Source organism: Dipteris shenzhenensis, chromosome 6 (genome assembly GCF_047967505.1).
Source record: "Dipteris shenzhenensis isolate YYH24624 ecotype China chromosome 6, Dip_SZ_1.0, whole genome shotgun sequence".
Classification (NCBI taxonomy): Eukaryota; Viridiplantae; Streptophyta; class Polypodiopsida; order Gleicheniales; family Dipteridaceae; genus Dipteris; species Dipteris shenzhenensis.
Genome location: NC_141601.1, coordinates 59,202,938 through 59,221,802, shown reverse-complemented (window position 1 = coordinate 59,221,802; position 18,865 = coordinate 59,202,938). Strand labels below are relative to the sequence as shown.

The 18,865-nt window shown below is 47.5% G+C and overlaps 1 protein-coding gene across 1 annotated transcript in view; it reads left to right on the top strand.

Annotated features, from left to right (window-relative positions):
- The window catches only part of LOC147901427 (uncharacterized), a 51,295-nt gene extending 41,117 nt beyond the window's left edge, over positions 1 to 10,178 (top strand). The window contains exons 4-5 of the mRNA XM_087376486.1: positions 9,835 to 9,946; positions 10,114 to 10,178. Of these exons, the coding sequence (XP_087232612.1) occupies positions 9,835 to 9,946; positions 10,114 to 10,178 (177 nt within the window). The remainder of the gene's footprint in view (positions 1 to 9,834; positions 9,947 to 10,113) is intronic.
- Positions 10,179 to 18,865: the final 8,687 nt, after the last annotated feature.

The window sequence follows — 18,865 nt, the reverse complement described above, 5'->3', positions numbered from 1 at the left end:
ATATATATAGCTGTCTTCGGGTAGATAGAAAGAAAGAAAGAAGATGTATTACCATCGTCGGAGGCCTCCTCGTGCGGGCCTATGAGACAAAGTACAATATTTGATTAACTCTTACAAGCCACTGTGCAAAGGGCTCACTAAGGCCCTTTGCTGAGTACTATACTAAACTAAGCTCATAGCTAATACTCAATATCAAGTCAAAACATATAACCAAATGCTATGGTGGCTCTCTTGTGAGCTGTGAAAATATTGTGTATCTATGTCTGCCTAGTTGTCTTGCGTTATGGCGGCGGGCACGGTCTCTGTGACATCTATATCCAATGGGCCATATCGAGAATGATGCCTCTACTCGGGCGATCTCCTTTGAGTAGGGTTGTGATTGGCTAAACCTCCATTGTGCGTGCTGTGGTCCGTCTTTGCATCGTGTGTGGCCCCTTCGTCTTAGCTGCATCGTTTCTCGTCATCGTCTCATTACCCTGACCCATGCTGCTGTCATATCATCTATCTGCTCCTCCTCTACTCCGCTATGTCCAAGGGTAGCTCGAATGCGTAGGAATTTGTGGTGTGTTGCTGAGCTCGATTCATCCTTGTCTCCCGTGGTACTATCCACTCTTGCTGTCTGATTTGATGCAATTGGGTCTCTCTATGTCATTGCCTCTCCATCAGATAGAGGGATGCTCTGGTCACTCTATGTGTCATTTGTGGTCTCTGCGTCCCTGGCTTGGTAGCGTCATGTTGTCTCTCTCTGCTGATCCAGATTGCCCTCATGTTAGTTAGCTCTTCCTCCTCCACCCTGTCACGATCTGTGACGTATTCCTTTCTCTTTCTAGACTTATGGATGGTTTAATGAATGGACACTTGTGGAAGGGTATGACCTTTCGACGGGACACTTCCTAATGAGGCACAAGCCTTCACAAGAGACATTCTAATGAAGAGACATTCCTATTGTAATGTACCCTCTCATCAAGGGTCACACCCTTCACAAGGGGTACACACCTCTTCATGCACATACCCTTTGGAGTACACACCTTTTCATGTGTGACTCTTCACTCTCTATATAAGAGAGGCCAAATTGTATGGATAACAATCACATCCACCCTACAGACATTCAAGCAATATCATTATTCCTTTGCTCTCTGCTATCTCAGTCTCTTTTCTGTTCCTTTAGCACAGTTCTAAATATAGTAAATCTAGGATTTCTTACAGTGGTATCAGAGCAAAATTCGCTCCTGCCTGTAGGAAATGCCCCCCACCTTAGCGCTGATCTGATACATTTTTGCCGCTAGAAGGACATCCGTGCACATAGTGCATGGAAGAGATGGAGAGGATGAGCGTAAAATTTTTAAACGCCTAAAGTCATCCTGGCCTCTCCATCCCCCTCACATCACAAGTTGATGTGAATGGACACGACCAAAATTGTGTCCTTTAAGGTGCTTGGGTTGTCCCAAAACAAAGGGACGCGCCTTTTCCACCATGGGACACACCTTTTGGTGACGAGTCTCGACTCCTCACTCATGGGACATACCCCATCGTGGGCAAAGGGACATACCTATTCATGCAGGGTCGCATCCCTTTTGACAATAGGGACATATCCCCTCATGAACAGGTGCACCTATTCCAAGGGTCACACCCCTTCGAATAGGCACACCTCCTAGGCCCAAGTACCTACAAAAGGGAACCTAGAGGGGTAAAAAGGGATAATAAATTAAACCCATCCCCTAACCCTAGGTTTACCCTAACTACCCTAGGGTTAACTTAACCCCCAAATTAATTTGGGGCAAATAACCCATTGGGCAGCCCCAACGAAAAGAGGCAACCGTACGGATTTCGAGACCTTCTGCGCAGCCAGCCGTACGGATTCCGTCCATCCAGTCGCAGCCAGCCTGCGCCATCCGTACAACCCTGCTCGGAATTCCGTACCACCCTGCACGATCCGTACCACCCTGCGCGATCCGTACTTTTTACCCCCAGCCTGCCGTACAGGCCGCACAGCCTGTACCGTACAGGCCGTACGGACAGCCTGCGCAGCAGTCCGTAAAGGCCGTACAGCCTGACGTACAGGCCGTACAGCCTGCCGTACAGGCCTGGCCCGTACACACAGTACGGCTAGTACATTCCATTCCTACGCTGCCCAGCCCTGCTTCGACATTTTGCGCTGCCAGTCCCTGTTCCTGCCAGCCCTTGCCTCGCCTTGTTCGCTGACAGACTACTCCTTATTTGCAGTCCTGCATACCCGATTTCCTGACAGCCTGCTGCCTCTCCTTGTTTCGCCATATTTACCCTGCCAATTCAGCACCAGTTGCCTTTTCTCGCAATGAAGAAAGCCCGTTGACAGCCCGGACCAGACCAGCCTCGAGCACTCCTCGCAAAACACTGCAACAAGGACCTCCGGACAACGATTTGCAGCCTTCTTCTACGCAATCATTTGGCAGACTAAAGTATTGCCAGGTGGAGTCTTTCCAATTTGCTTTTTCAGGATTCTTTTAACAAATTACAGCAAATGAAAGAATCCATATTAAAGCATGGAAACCCCTGGTAATTCACCCGGCCATTCAAGGACACCTCAGGCACCTGCTACTACACAATATCGTGTTCAAATTGCACAGCCAGCCCATTTTGGAGCCTTTGCATCTTGGGTCTTCTGTGTCACGTGCCCTCCGAGTGACTTGGATCACATCCTCTACCTTCTGCGTGAGGCGCCTCAATTACATTATTTCCTCAGCACAGTACAGGTTGTGTTCCACGAGACACGAAGATATCCGGAACACGATATTCCTCAGGAGTTTGCTGTTCATTTTTGGAGAGAGTTCTACCCTTCACCTTCGGCATCCCCAGGGTACTCTCCACCTCCTTCAGCTCCCCGATATCCTCCTCTACAGGGTGTACCTTCTCCCAGTCAGTATTTACATCCTGAAGGCACTCCCTCTCCGGGATATCCTCCTCTTCCGACAGCAGCTCCTTACCCTTTTTCAGATCCGTGGACTCTGCTACCTACCCCTGTCTTATCACGAGCAGTAACACCTTTCTCAGAATCTCCAGTGTTACCTCCGACAGGACCTCCCTTACCAGATTTCCACGGGTGGTTCCATCCTGCCTCGCCTGCCCCCTCCAATATGAGCAACCTCAGGGAGCAGCCCGAATCCTCTTTCAGGGATGGTTCAAACTAGAGCGCAAGTTCGCGCCTCCATCACAGGGATTTCCGACATGTCGCACCGCTCGCGTGAAGCCTCTCCCGAGATTAAAGAATCAAGTCCCAAAAAGACCCCTGAAGGCAACACCCAAAGTGAATCTCTATTGCAACTTCAAATATCTCAGCTTCAGGACAGCATCTCCGACCTGGTTCAAAAAGTTCAATAACTCCAAGATTCTCGAAGTCCAGCACATACAGAGGACGACGTGATGCAACCCGACGACGATGCGGATTCTTTCCCTCCCGAGGTAGAAAATACTGAACTGCGTACTCTCTATCGATTACTTCAAGCTTCCAAAACAAAACGACTTGACGTCAAACTTCCGGAAGCCTACACTGGTCAACGTAATCGCCGAACTGTTGACCAATGGCTCGCGAAAATGCGCATGTATTTTGACACTGTTGACCTCACGGAAGGCAAAAAGATCGCCTTGGCAGCCTCCCTCCTGAAGGATACAGCATTTCTATGGTGGCAAAGACGCTTAAAGGACGGAAAAAGTGTGTTAACTTGGGAACGTTTTGAACACGTGCTCCGTAAGCAGTTTGTACCTGCCAATGCGGACTTCCAAGCACGATCAAAACTTCGACAGTTGGAGTAAACGGGTTCCCTGTCTTCTTATATCTCTCAGTTCACCACATTGGTGCTAGAGATTGATGGTTTAACTGAGGATGATCGCCTTCATGCTTTCATCTCAGGCCTACAACCCTCGTTACGCATTGATGTTCTTAAAGCCAATATTACCACCACAGATGGCGCTATTGCTTACGCAGAGCGCATTACAGATTTCCTCAACACAGGGAAGCAGAGTGCTACTCGAACACAGAACTCTCCTACGGCCAAAGGTGCTCGCCCTCAAGATAATACCAGGTTTCGCAAAAACTTCGGTAATCAAGGTCAGCGACAGTCTCAAGATCCCCAGAAGCCTCAGAAATCATTTGCTGGATCCCAACAGAAGCAGTCCCCCAAGGATCGTGTTTCTTCTTCTTCACAAAGTCATTACCGACAGCCCCAACATAAAGGTGCGGCCACTGACAAGAAGAACAACTCCAGCTCAAAAGGACTTTGTACCATCTGTACAGGCGACCATAGATGGTTCGATTGTCCCAAGCGACCAAAGCAAAATTCTAATATGGAATCTAGTACTTCCCCAAAAGAAGATGCTACCTCAGCACAAGACAAGAAAGGCAAAGCTGTTCGAATGGCGAATACCATCCACCTGAGCCTTGCCAGCAACCCCGAACCTTCCCTGGCCACTCAAGTACTTTGTGTTCAAGGATCGATTCGTGGAACAACGGTCACCATCCTCATCGACAGTGGCTGTTCTCATAATTTCCTAGCCAGTTCTGTGGTCGATAAACTTCGGTTGACCACCAGTCCTAGCCTCATGGACTATCAGATTGAACTCGCAAATGGAACAACTTTCTTGTGCAACACCAGGATTAAAAACTTGTCTTTTCGCATCCAACATTATACGGACAAGTTGAACTTCGACAGTATGCCTCTTTCTCGGTACGATGTCATACTCGGACAACAATGGCTCTACGACTATGATCCATCAATCAGTTTTCGCAGCCATACTATCCAGTTTGTCCACCAGGGAAAACTTATTGAGCTAACTGGTTCTAGGGATTCTCCTTCAACCCCAGTTGCCTCTGCCCTACAAGTAAAGAAGTGGGTTCGTAAACGCCAAGCAAAGACTTCACTTCTGTTGGTTACGGCAGTCGAGGAGACACCAACAAAGGATCCTCCTGAATACCTCAACCAACCTTTTTTCCAGCCTTACCTGGATCTTTTTCCACAGGAATTGCCAAAGCAGTTACCACCTCGACGACCAGTGGATCACCCAATCGAACTTATTCCAGGCAGTAATCCACCGTCGAAGCCTCCTTATCGGGTTTCTCACACTCAAAATGCAGAAATCCAAAGACAGGTCACCGAGCTACTCGACAAAGGTCACATTCGGCCCAGTCGCAGCCCTTTCGGATCTCCTGTACTACTTGTGGAAAAAAAGAACAAGTCTATGCGCCTCTGCATCGACTACCGAGCCCTCAACAAGCTCACTATCAAAAACAAGTATCCATTGCCTCGCATTGATGACCTCTTCGATCAACTTCTACATGCAACACACTTCTCCAAGATTGATCTTCGTTCAGGATATCATCAAATTCGTATACGAGAAGGCGATGAATACAAGACAGCTTTTCGAACAAAGTATGGATACTATGAATGTTTGGTCATGCCTTTTGGGTTAAACAATGCCCCGGCCACATTCATGACATTAATGAACGACATCTTCAGGCCTTTCCTCGATAAGTTCGTCATCGTTTACCTCGATGACATCCTCGTTTTCAGCAGATCCCTACATGAGCACAAACAACATCTTCACCAAGTTTTTGAAGTTCTCCGTGCAAATTCTCTCTACATCAACATTGAGAAGAGTGAGTTCTTCAAAACCCAACTTGAATATTTGGGACATGTTATTTCAGCTCAAGGTATCTCTGTGGATCCCAAGAAGGTCGAGGTAATCCGAAACTGGCCTACTCCTAAGAATGTTCATGATGTCCGCTCTTTTCTCGGATTGGCAAACTTCTACCATACAAAGGTCTATCAGTTTTCCGAAATTGCAGCTCCTATGTCCGAATTATTGAAAAGCACAGCAATTTTTCAGTGGCTTCCCGAAACAGAGTATAGTTTCCAACAACTCAAGCAAGCACTCACTACCACACCAGTTATGGCTATTGCTGACCCAAATCTTCCATTTGAGGTCATGACCGACGCTTCCGACATCGCTACAGGAGCAGTCTTGATGCAAGAAGGCAGAGTTATTGCTTTTGACAGCCATAAACATTCTGATATCCAAACCCGATATCCGGTCTATGATAAGGAGTTTCTTGCTGTTGTACATGCTTATCGCTCTTGGAAACATTATCTCATGGGTGCCGACTCTGTGGTCAAAACAGACCACCACTCTCTCAAGTATATTTTTACTCAGCCAGTCATGAACGCTCGACAAGCACGCTGGGTTGAGTTTCTGGCCAACTTTCACATGACCATTGAGTACATACCAGGACTACGCAATGTAGTTGCAGATGCTCTCAGCAGGTTACCTCTAGCATCAGCCATGGTAATCTCTACATTATCTGTGGATGTTCCGAATTCATTCAAAGGAAAGTATTTCAATGATAAAGACTTCGGCACCGCAGTACAGGTTCTTTCCAAAAATCAACCTTCGACTTCCGAACAAAAGATTTTCTCATCCTATTCTTATACGGACGACCTTCTGTATTATCAAGATCGCGTCTGTGTACCACATGACAAGGATGTTCGACGTCTTTTGTTAAAAGAGCATCATGTAGTTCCTTATGCTGCCCATCCAGGCATCAATAAGACTTATCGGTTACTCAGTGCAACATACTACTGGCCTCAGATGAAAAGAGATGTCATCAACATGGTTACATCTTGTCTATCATGTCAACAAATGAAAGCAAGTCGACGCCTTCCAACAGGACTTCTTCAGCCTCTTCCAGTTCCAACTGAAAGGTGGGAAAGTATTTCCATGGATTTCATTACAACACTACCACGATCCTCCAGAGGTAATACTCAGATTATGGTAATTGTTGATCGCTTGTCCAAAATGGCACACTTTGTTGCTTGCAAAAGCAGTGCACAGGCCCCGGACATAGCCAAACTCTTTATACAACACATCTTCCGACACCATGGATTACCCAAGAATATCATATCCGACAGAGATCCTAAGTTTACCAGTCACTTTTGGATTTCCCTGTTCGAATCTTTGGGTACTACTCTACTGTTCAGTTCAGCTTACCACCCCGAATCAGATGGACAGACTGAAAGAGTCAACCAAGTTCTGGAAGAAATGCTTCGACATTATGTTCAGTCACGCCTCGCAGCCTGGGAAGAGTATCTACCACTCCTTGAGTTTGCTTATAATAACTCTTTCCATAGTGCCATCAGCATGACTCCATTCCAAGCAGCTTATGGACACACTCCAATTGTACCAACAAATTTTGTACTTCAACATCGAGTGGCCCTAGCTGATCAATTGGTTCAAGAAATGCAAGATATTCTACTGCAAGTCAGGGATCATATGCGAAAAGCGCAAGAGCGGTATCAACGGTCTGCCAACAAACATAGACGTCACCTGGAATTTAACACTGGTGACATGGTGCTATTATTTGTAGCTCCACATCGCTATAAGACGGTTAACTCTGTGTTTCCTAAGTTGCGACCCAGATACTATGGACCTTTCCGGATCGTCAAGAAAAATTCACCTTTAAGTTATAAATTGGAATTACCACCATCATGGGGTAAAATCCATCCAACATTTCATATTTCTTGGCTAAAGACGTACATTCCAGGCGATGAAGCAGTTCCTCCTGCAGGTGATTATGTCCCAGAAATCGAAGACGATTATGTTCTCCTTATTCCTGAGCGTATTCTGGACCATCGACAGCGAGAGACTCGACATCGACTTATCACGGAATTCCTTGTTCTTTGGCGAGATCTGGACGACTCCGACGCTACTTGGCAGTCTGATGAAGACTTACAGCAGTACCCTGATCTGTTACAGCAGTATTTTCAGCATCTCCCATGATATTTTCTACATCAGTTCATTATCTCCACCAGGGTCTTCTTTTGAGTGGGAGGGGATGTCACGATCTGTGACGTATTCCTTTCTCTTTCTAGACTTATGGATGGTTTAATGAATGGACACTTGTGGAAGGGTATGACCTTTCGACGGGACACTTCCTAATGAGGCACAACCCTTCACAAGAGACATTCTAATGAAGAGACATTCCTATTGTAATGTACCCTCTCATCAAGGGTCACACCCTTCACAAGGGGTACACACCTCTTCATGCACATACCCTTTGGAGTACACACCTTTTCATGTGTGACTCTTCACTCTCTATATAAGAGAGGCCAAATTGTATGGATAACAATCACATCCACCCTACAGACATTCAAGCAATATCATTATTCCTTTGCTCTCTGCTATCTCAGTCTCTTTTCTGTTCCTTTAGCACAGTTCTAAATATAGTAAATCTAGGATTTCTTACACACCCCATTGTCCTAGAGCAGACTCAAATGCATAGAAGTCCGTTGTAGCTTGAGATAGACTATTCTCACTCTCTCTCCTGCTCAATACTAACTGCAATTGCAAGATGATGCACTCAATACAAAAAGTGATGCTGTGGATGTGAGTGGGTGAATAAGAAGGAGAGAATATAACTGGAATGTATGAATTCCCAAAGGGCTGAATACAATTGTATGGTGGGGCTGAAACCCTCAACTTCAAAATTGGAAAGAAACTAGACTCCCTAGAGGAGTTGAATTCTCACTAGATCCCTGAAGAGGCTGAGGCTACTCTGCTGGTGTGCTGCGGGGAGGCGTGGCTCTACTGCTCTGAAGGCTTGAAGGCGTGAGGAGTGGATGGGCCAGAGGGCTGCTTTTATAGGCCCCCTCTTTGGGCTTCAAAATACCGACCAGCAGGGCCGACCCTGCTGCTGCACCACCAACTGGGCTGATGTGGCCGACTAGCTGCTGACGTGGCACTGACCAGGCCACGTGGTGCAGACGTGGCATCGCTGGGGTGGCGTCTCTGCTGCGACAGCTCCTACACCCATTCCCTGCTGGCAGACTGCCTGGCAGGTCCACGTGGAAACTGCTGACATGGCAGGCCACGTGGCTGCTTGTGTGGGCTGCTGCTGAGCTGGCTGCCTGCGTGGCAGTCCAACATGGCCACGGGCTGTGGATGCCCGTGACATCGGTGACATGTGTCTGTGCTTGGTCGACCTCAGCTGCTACGGAGCATTCACATTTTGCTGCTGTTTGATGTGTCACAATAGTGTCTCTCTGTGCCATTGCTTAGAACATGGCCACGGGCTGTCGATGCCCGTGACATCGGTGACATGTCTCCGTGCTTGGTCGACCTCAGCTGCTACGGAGCATTCACATTTTGCTGCTGTTTGATGTGTCACAATAGTGTCTCTCTGTGCCATCGCTTAGAGCCCAACACAGACCTGGTTGTGGAAGTGGTTCAACTGTGAGAGTGGACAAAAGCCGTGCCCCTCCTGAAAGAGGCAGTAGTATCGTCCCCGGACCTCATAGTAGGCTGGGCAGGTGCACAGAGAGAGAGAGCACTACTTTGAGTCATTTCTAGGAAGCCTTTGTTTGATGTGGATGGCATTACGTAAATGCTTCTCAAGACTCATTGACATGCCCCTGGTGTAATTGTGTTGACATAGGGCATGGTGCTTTATACACTAGCTACATTTTTTCTGCTTATTACATTTTCTTCTTCGGTATTGGTTTCTTTGATTGCTTGAGATATGCTGCTATGTGGATAGCATTACCTCAATACTTCTCAAGACTCGTTGACATCCTACTGACATAATTTTGTTGACGTAGAGCATGTAGCTTTATATACTAGCCACATTTTTTCTGCTTACATTTCCTTCTTCGGTATTGATGCAACTTTTTATGAATATGCAGAGGCTTTACGATTTCCCTTGATTATAGCTATTCTGTCTTTCTGTTTTGTAAATTAGGAGAGAAATTGCGGCCTATTCATTTGTATATATGGAAGGTTGTTTATTTTACCCACTTGTTATTTCCACAGAGCAGATCTGTTGAGGTTTTGAGGCAGACTTTGAAGACTGTTCCAATGGATGATGCCAGAAAGCACGATCTGTCACATGCTATTCACGTGCATTTCAGAGAATGGCTATATGGTAAGACTTTTTGAAACTATATCTACTTAATCAAGCTTTGATCTTACTGCATCAGAAAATTGCATTGGAGTATGCTGACCTTCACTGATTATTTCTTTTGCTTTCTGGTTTTATCAAAGAAGGATTCTTATTGATCTCTCGGTTTCTTGCTTGCTCTCCATGTGTAGCTTCAGGAAATATTCGCCAGCTCTATGACTTTCAAAGTGACCGGGAGCCTAAAGGCATGGAGTAGGCAATTAAGGTGCTATCTCTTGGTCACCAAAGAGACAGTCTATCCTTCATACAAGTCTCGTGGGTTGTGTTCAAGTTGGGCATAATCGCATGAATGCAATGTGTACTGGGAGGTGGTCTACATATCTTCTCACATGAGTCAGACATTCTGTTCAAGTTCAGCAAATTGTCAATGATGCAATCTGAACCTTTGATGCTGTAATGGTCATATCATCGCTTGAGTGTTAACGATGTTTCTGTGTGCAGTACCCAGCAAATTAGGCTTTCCATTTGATGCGCATAGGTACTTGATGCTAATTATTGGTGTCCTGATTTTTTTTTTTCAAGAAAGAGACTTCTATTAAGTAAGAGAAAAAATCCGCGAGAGCAAGCTCAAAGTAGAAAACATCATGAAATCATGAGGATAAATAAAACCCCCTCAAAGTGAGGTGGAAAACAATCAAGGCTGAGGCTGAAAGTGCTACTCAACCCTGTAGGAGTCTCAGAGAAGAAAGGAGAATCCTTCCATTCCCTGAAAAAAGAAGCCCTCCTAGCTGAGGCTGCACGGGAGTCTCCCTGCATACTCGTCCGTACAGCCATCAAGGTATGTATGGTGTCTGTCCAGATACTAGCCAATGTGTGCGAGGGATGAACCTGAGTATCCTCCAAAGCCTCTGTGCGTCTGGCTCTCTAGATATGCCAAGATGCTATGCTCGCTAGAATCTCCCAAGAGGTATCCATAGAGGCATGTACAGCTGCAAAAGGAAGGTGTGGTACCACATCCAACGAACAAGACTCAATCTGATGACGTCGAATCGAAATGGCCCGAGAGGAGTCAAGTCTCTCATAGAATACCTGAGGCCCTGTAAGAGAAAGCCAAGCCACTGAGCCCCATGTCATAATGAATGGGGAGTGAGCAAAGTGACTGAAAATCCTAGCTACCCCTATCCAAATCATCCTCGCGTGTCTGCAATCCCATAAGCAATGCTGAATAGTCTCCGAAGCAGAGAGGCAACGAGGGTAAGTAGGGTCGGCCCCAAACCTAGATCTCTAAAGGTTCATTGCAATCCCACCATGGATAGAAAGCCAGAAGAATAGAGTGATCTTTCTATTCATGTGGAATTTTCAGAGTCTCCTCCAGAAGCACCTCTGCAGATCTGCAGTGATATCAAATGTCTCCCAACGAGGAATTCTGGAAGGTCTTCAACCTCTACTACTGAGCTGAAATCTCTTGGCATTACTGACCGTGTAACAAAAGAAGGGGATGCTCTTCTCTCGATGCCCTGCGTCAATCCACTCCCACTCTCTAGGATCCCACTGCAAATACCTAATGGGAACTCCCTCGTAGAGCCAAAGCCTCCAAGATCCGGTGGAGATGTAGCCGGGGGTTTGGGTCGAGGAACCACTTTGAATCTGATCCCTGCACCAAAAGACCTACAACCCTGATAGGTTGAAAAGCAAACTCAAGCAAGATGTCCTCTATGGACCTGAGCAATCTGCCACCATCTTGCACACTAAAAACTAAAGCATCCTCATGTGCATCTCGAAAGGCCAAAACCTGAAGCGAAACATCGCCTCTCATAAAAGTACCTGCCCAAGTGGAGCAAGTGCGTGGCATATCATTTGTGTCTACCCAATCCGTTGGAAGGGCTACCTCAATCTACAAGATCCTCCATGCACTCTCTCTGAGATGTCCTGTCAAGTGAGATCTGGTCTCCTCTGGAAGCCTACGGAAAGCTTTCCAAGACCCCAAAGATGATGTAGGTTCCCTCTTCCACTTGGACCACTGCATGTAGAGTGAGGCACCAAGTGGTCTGCCATGATCATCCAAAATACTATCATTCCACATGATCGGTTGCCTATCAATCTCTTCACGAGAGGAAGGAGAAATCCTTCGAAGAGTGCTTCTGAAACTGGCCCATGTTTTCAGAATGGCAACCATGAGAGGGAACGAAGGTGATTTGAGATGTGCTATGGTGAAGATTTACCTAATACTGCTCATCCAGTCTCCTCTTGAAGAAGGTGTGCACGTCTAAATGCTGCTAATAAGAAAGGCCTTCCACGGTTCTTGCCCTGCCATAAGTCCCCGCACCACCATCTTGCATAATAAAGCTGTGCACTGTAAATTTGGATCAATAATATGGAGACCCCCTTCCTGTGTAGGGAGGATGAGGGTCTCCCAAGCCACCCTGGCTAAGGCATTTGCTGTGCCATTAAGTCCACTCCAAAGAAAAATTTTGATCGGTCTCTTGAGCTGAGTGATGCAGTCCCTAGAACGGCACCAGCATGAATGAACAAACCCGGCCGTGGCCAAGAGGACCTGGTTGACCACCACAACTCTAGAGGCAAGATCCAGCTTGGTTGAGCTCTAAAAAAGGAGCTTCCTCCTGATGCTCTCTAACACGGGAGCAAACTGCTGCGTGGAAGAAATATCTAGGCCGACTTGGCAGCCCAAATACCTGACAGGCACACCCCTTTGAACCCAAGTGTATCCTATGTCAAGCCCCCAAACTGGAGTCTCCTGATCACTATTCCAAAAGCCATTGGATTTATGCCAATTTATCTGCGCCCCCGTCGCCAAGCAAAATAAATCCAATGCTGTCCTGAAAGAAGTGAGCGTCTGTGGAGTGGCATCCAAGTAAACTGATGTGTCATCTGCCAACTCACTGTCAAGGAGTTCCTCTTCCCTTCTTATGGGAAGTCTCAACCCAAAGATGTCAGCTTGAGATCTAACATAGATACTCATAGCTTCGGCCACGAACAAAAAAAGAAAAGGAGCAAGGGGGCATCCTTGATGGACTGATCTGGAAATCTGAAATCTCTCAATAAGTACCTGGGTGTGGGCTGATCTATACAAAGAGGAAACACCTCTAATCCAAGCATCAGTAAATCCAAAACATAGAAGGGTACCCTCCAAAAAACCCTAATCTACTCTGTCATAAGCTTTCTCAAAATCCAAAAGTAGAATGGCTAGATTTTGGCCACTCTGCATGGCCCACTCTGAAGCTTCCCAGAAAGAGAAAATGTTATAAAAAATGCTTCTGCCATGCACAAATCCCGTCTGAGTGTCATGAATAAGATCTAGGAGAAGGGGCTGCAATCGGAGGTTGATTGCCTTGGCCAGAATCTTGTAACAAGTCCCCAGAAGTGTGATAGGCCTCCACTAGGACACTAGATTTGTGCAACCTCCTTTCAAGATAAGGTGGATGAGACCCTCTGTGAGCGACCTGGGCATCTCACCAGAGTCCCAAATGCCCTGCAAGGCTGAAGTAATGTAGTCTCCGATCATATCCCAAAATGCAATGAAAAAAGAAGGGGTAAGGCCATCCGAACTTGGGCACTTGCCCTTGTGAAGGGCTGAAAGTGCAGTCTTGAACTTTGTGTTGGTGAAAGGTGCATCAAGCAAAACATGCATATCCGGTTTCACCAACAAAGGGATGCTCTGCCAAATAACCTGTCTAGCATCCTCTCTATCCCCTGTCTTAGGATCAGCATTAAGAAGGGTGGCATAAAAATCTGAAGCTATGTGCATGACATCATCTGGATCTGTTTGTAAAACCCCATGTGAGTCAATAAGCTGGGATACACTCTCTTTGCTATGTCTGGGGCCAAGAGTAGAGAAAAAGTGTTTATTGACTCTGCCACCCATCTGAATCCAGAAGGACTCTCGTGCATGAAAGGCATACTCTGCTCTCTGATCAAGCTCTCTGATCAAGCAATATCTGCTGATGAGCCTTTGCTGTAGCAAGGCGCTCCTGAATCCAAGCATCTAAAGGCCATTTCTACTCTTCCCTCTGCAAAGCTGCTAACTGCTGGCGAATACCAATCTCACATCTGAGAATCTCTCATCTCCTGGTACAAGCAATTAAGAGGTAGAAGTCGCTAATACCAGAAAGAGCAGCAGCTACATGTGATGGAAATGGCTGCCCACCCTGGACATGAGAAACCCATATCTGCAGGGCTGCCTCAGTAAGGTCCTCCTCTGTGTACAAGGCATCTAGAATCCTGATGCTGGCAGACCGGCCTCTCAAGTGAGGCTCTGAGATAGCCAGCATAATAGGAAAGTGATCTGAGGTGGAAACCCCAGCAATAATGCATATCGATCCACCTCTGTCTAGTGCCCAATCATCTACATAGAATCTGTCAATGCGTGCATGAATAGGCATCTGCTGCCTCCTGTTCGACCAAGAGAACAGGAGGGACTGTGGTTGAATAAGAAAGGCATCGTCCAACCAAGTATCTCTGCCATAGTAGTGAAAAAGGAAGGCATCCCAAGCTGCTCTCTCCAAAGAGTGAAGTCCTCCTTCTCTACCCCCTTATTTGTCTGACGGTAACTCAACCATATTAAAGTCACCTCCAATCACCCATGAATCCACAATGGGGGCCCAAGAGAGCAAATCCTTCCACATAATGACACATTCCCCTCTAATGTTGGAGGCATACATGTGAGCCCTAGAGGGAATAATGACTCTGTGTCCAGCAACTAAGGGGAGAACCGACTGCGAAACTGAAATAGAAGTGCCCCCCCTGGTGCCCAAGGCAGGCGACCAAAAAGTATGGCTAGAAAGCAACTTGCCTGACTTGGCACAATGTCTAGAATCCAGTTTGTGCTCTTGAATAAATAAGATATCAATGGAACCCCCAGTAACACCTGGATGAAGCTGATCTTGGATCAGTTGTCTATGGCGGCGATGTGGGAGGCCACCTAGGCCCTGTATGTTCCAACTAATAATCCTCATCGACGGCCCCCCGCCTCTACCCTTCCCTCTGCCTCTTCCCTCCCCCTACCCTTCTTCCGCCTCTACCCCTTCCCCCCGCCTCTACCCTCCTCCTACCCTTCTCCCGCCTCTACCCCTTCCCCCCGCCTCTACACCTCTCCCCTCTACCCGCTCCCTACCCCCGCCTCTACTTCCCTCTCCTCTACCTCCTTCTACCCTCTCCCGCTCAGCTACCCCCTCCCCTCCCCTCTCAGCCCGCTTCCCCTTCCTCGCTCCCCCGCTCACTCTACCCTGCTCCCTCCCCCGCTTCTGCCTCAGCCCTCCTTCTACCCTGCTCCCTACCCCTAGCATTTTTCTTCTTTCTTCCTATCTCCCCCCTCTTCCTTCTCCCGCTGCGTTTTTTGGAGTGGAAGGAGCCCCAAAAATGTCTGAGTCGGCCTCCTCACCTCGATTGGCAATAGATATTCCGTTAGCCAATCCTACTCCACCTCCACCGGCCGCGAAAACTATTACTTTTTCTAAAGACGAGTTGTAGCAATTCAAGAAGGACGTAGAGATTGAATGCTCTACCACGTTGCTCGCACGCATCTTCGGGTCTCACCCTTTCAGATCCGAAGCCAGAGATTAGATGCTTGCGGCTCTCTCCCCAGACCTCACTCCACGATTGTTAGATGTTCGTCTTCTGGGACGAGGTTTTTTCCAGGTTGTTTTTGACACTCCAGAGGCTGCGAGCACTATGATCAAAGCTGAGTTTTTACACCTGGGACACAGGAAGATCTTCTTTGATGCCTTTGATATTGGTTTCGACCCAGTGGAGGCAGATAAAGAAATCTTTTCGCCCTTCATCAGATTTCCCGGGCTTCCCCAGGTTTACCATCGACTTCTTTCTGTTATTGGGAAGCATTTCAGTGCGGTTGCTGAGATCCCACCCCTCCGTGGGTTGCCATTGACTGTAGCAGAGGCAACCAAGGCTGATGGGGTACCTAGAGTTAGGGTCCTCTGTAAGGATCCTAACCTCATGATGGAGCATGTTATGATCCAACGCCCAGATGATTCCTTTTTTTGCCAGAGAGTAGAGATTATAGGTAGGCAAGACTAGTACAGGATTTGCAGGACCATTGGACACTTTGCCAGGGATTGCCCCAGGAAGAAGAAAAGGCCCAAGAAGCCCTCTAGTACAGCTACCGCCCTACGACCTCGACAGGGGGGTGGTACAGGTCCAACACCTGCTCCTCGACCTCCGCATGGTGGTCCTCCTCAGGATGGTGGTGGTACAGGTCCAGCACCTGCTCCTCGGCCTCGACAAGGGGGCGGTACAGGTCCAGCACTTGCTCCTCGACCTCCACATGGCGATCCTCCTCAGGATGGTGGTATAACTCCTACTCACCAGAGTGCTCCTCCACTGAGCGCTCCTTTGATACCGCCACCTTCTACCTCAGGTGCCTCACGACCTTCTACCTCAGGGGCATGTGACGCATACCAGTGGGTTCCGGTTCGTGTGTAGACCCCTCCTTCAGTTCACGAGGATACACTAGTGGACTCTGCTTCACCTCGGGCTGTCCCTCTAGTCTCACCTCGCACAGTCCGAGACGCTTCAGCTTCGACCTCCTCCCTGGTTGCAGCTTCTCCCCTAGAACCAACGGTGCCAGACACTCTCCTTGAGGTAGTAGAGGTCTCCGCAGCTGGGCAAACACATAATCGAGAGCAGTCCTCATTTCCTCCCTTGGATAGGGGAAAAGGGATGGTTTACACTATTGATCCTCTTCCCTCAGAAATGATCCTTCGCACTCCGGTGTCTAGCTTGATTCACAAGAACTCATTTTTAGCCCTGGCAGATGCTTCAGATGTTGGGGTAAAGGCACATTGCCACCCCTTTATTAAAGGTATGACACCTATGACTGTCTTAAGACAGTCATAGGGGGGAAAAACCTAATCCTAATAAAACTTAAGAGTTTGTGGTGTGGCTCATCACTTCACACCCGCACATTTGGAGTCTTCTCTCTCTCACTCTCTCCCTCTTGTACTTCTCCCACTCACCTTCCCCCTTCAACTGGTATCAGAGCCTACCCCTCCCTCTCCACTCCGTCTACCCACTCCCTACCTCTTTGCCCTAGTGGCCAGCAGGGCTGCAGCGAGGCAGAGCGGGCAGCAGCAGGGCGGCAGCAGCGCAGCAGCAGAGCGGGGGGGCGCAGCAGCGCGCCATTTCGCAAGCGGGCAGCAGAGCTAGCAACAGGCGCACGCGTGGGCGCAGGCAGCGCGTCATTTCGCGCACCGTACAGCACCGTACGGACGTACGGACATACGTACAGCTGTCCGGACACCGTACAGGCGACCGTACCGTACGGACGCCGCCGTACGGACTGTGACAGGGAGCTGTGTCAGGGATTTTCGACAGGAAGGTGCTTTTTTGTTTTGGATCTGCGTCAGAGGAGTACATTTCGAAATTTCTCCTTGGATCTGTACCTTGCACAGGTACAGCAGGTACATTTGTACCCTGCACAGGTACACAGGTACGAAAGTACAGCAGGTACATCAGTTTTTTAATCTGGGGAAGAAAGAGAAGGAAAAAGAGCACTCTGCTCTTCATTCAGGATCATTTTTCAGTTCTCAAAACTGTGTCTTTTTCAAAGTACAGCAAGTACCTTAATCTCCCTCGTGCTTGAGGTGACTAGTACCACAGTGTGTGGTTGATTGCACAGTTATCTTGTTTTGGGAAGGTAATGCCTTGATCTTGCAGAGGACTTTTATGCTTTTGCTGAGTGAAATCTTAGCTTTTGGGTGACATTATCAAAGGGCTTTTGCCTGGAAGCTTATGCAGTGTATGCCTTGAGGCAGTGTGGAGCCAGGGAGCCCACATTAGTCTTGTTTCCGCAGTGTATTCAGTGACATTTCTTGCAGGTCACATTTTGTGTACGACACCTTGGAAAATCTCAGTTGAGCCACGCTTGGCCAGGGCGCATCGAGTTTACTCGGTCCCTAACTGTCCATCGTTGACAGTGCTCAAAAGATTTTCTCTTCAGTGTCTGTACGTTGGGATCTGTGTTGTTATTGTGTACACAGGGCTGTTTATGCATTGCATTGTCAGGTGAAAGTGCCAGGAGAGCGCTACATTTTGTATGCTACCTCAGTGTTGAGGTGTTCTTCACTTGGTTCAGGTGTCAGATCAAGGGGCTTTTGCCCAGATTTTGCTTGAGAGCACTTGGGTTACTGTCTGAGACCCTCAGATGCCTTTTATCCCCTTGGAAGAAGGGTGATTGCTTGGGATCTGTCCCATTTTCTGTTGCAGGTTTGTGACAGGCTGAAGTGTTTGGAGTCTTTTTTTCAGTGAACAAAACAGTGTATGCCAAGTGGTTTATGCATATTAAATCAGTGCAATACCTCATCTGAGGTGGGAGAAGTGATCAGGACAGCAGTGCAGCAGTGTTTACAGCAGTGTTTTGTGCTTTGTCAGCTGTTGATGCACTGTTAAAGTGCTTGTGGAACAGCTACAGCATTCTGGAGTTACTGTTTTATGCCTATTTGAGCACGGTACAGTGTGTCAGAAGGTACAGTGACTGGAGGGACATTTACTGTTTTGCTGCAGATCCTTTTGACAGTAAAAACAGCACTATTGTGAGTGCTTCTGGCTCTTGATAGAGCGGGTTTTTTCTGAGAAATCAGAACTTTATTCAGTCATTTTTTTGACTTACAGGGAGTCAGGGACTTTCCTTATCTGATATGGCATCAGGGGGAAGTGAATCATCAATTCTGAACATAAAGAAATTGGAAGGAGCACACAATTATGCATTATGGGCAGAACAGTGTTTGAATGTACTTCTGTTGAAGAAGATTTCTAAGCCCATAAGGGTGAAGGGTGTCAAGCCATCTGACATGGTAGATGATGACTGGGAAGAGCTTGATTTGTCCGCAAGGGCAGCTATCATGCTTACTATTTCTGATACTCTTGTGTTCAATGTTCAGGCTGAAAAGACCTCTTATGGCCTATGGCAGA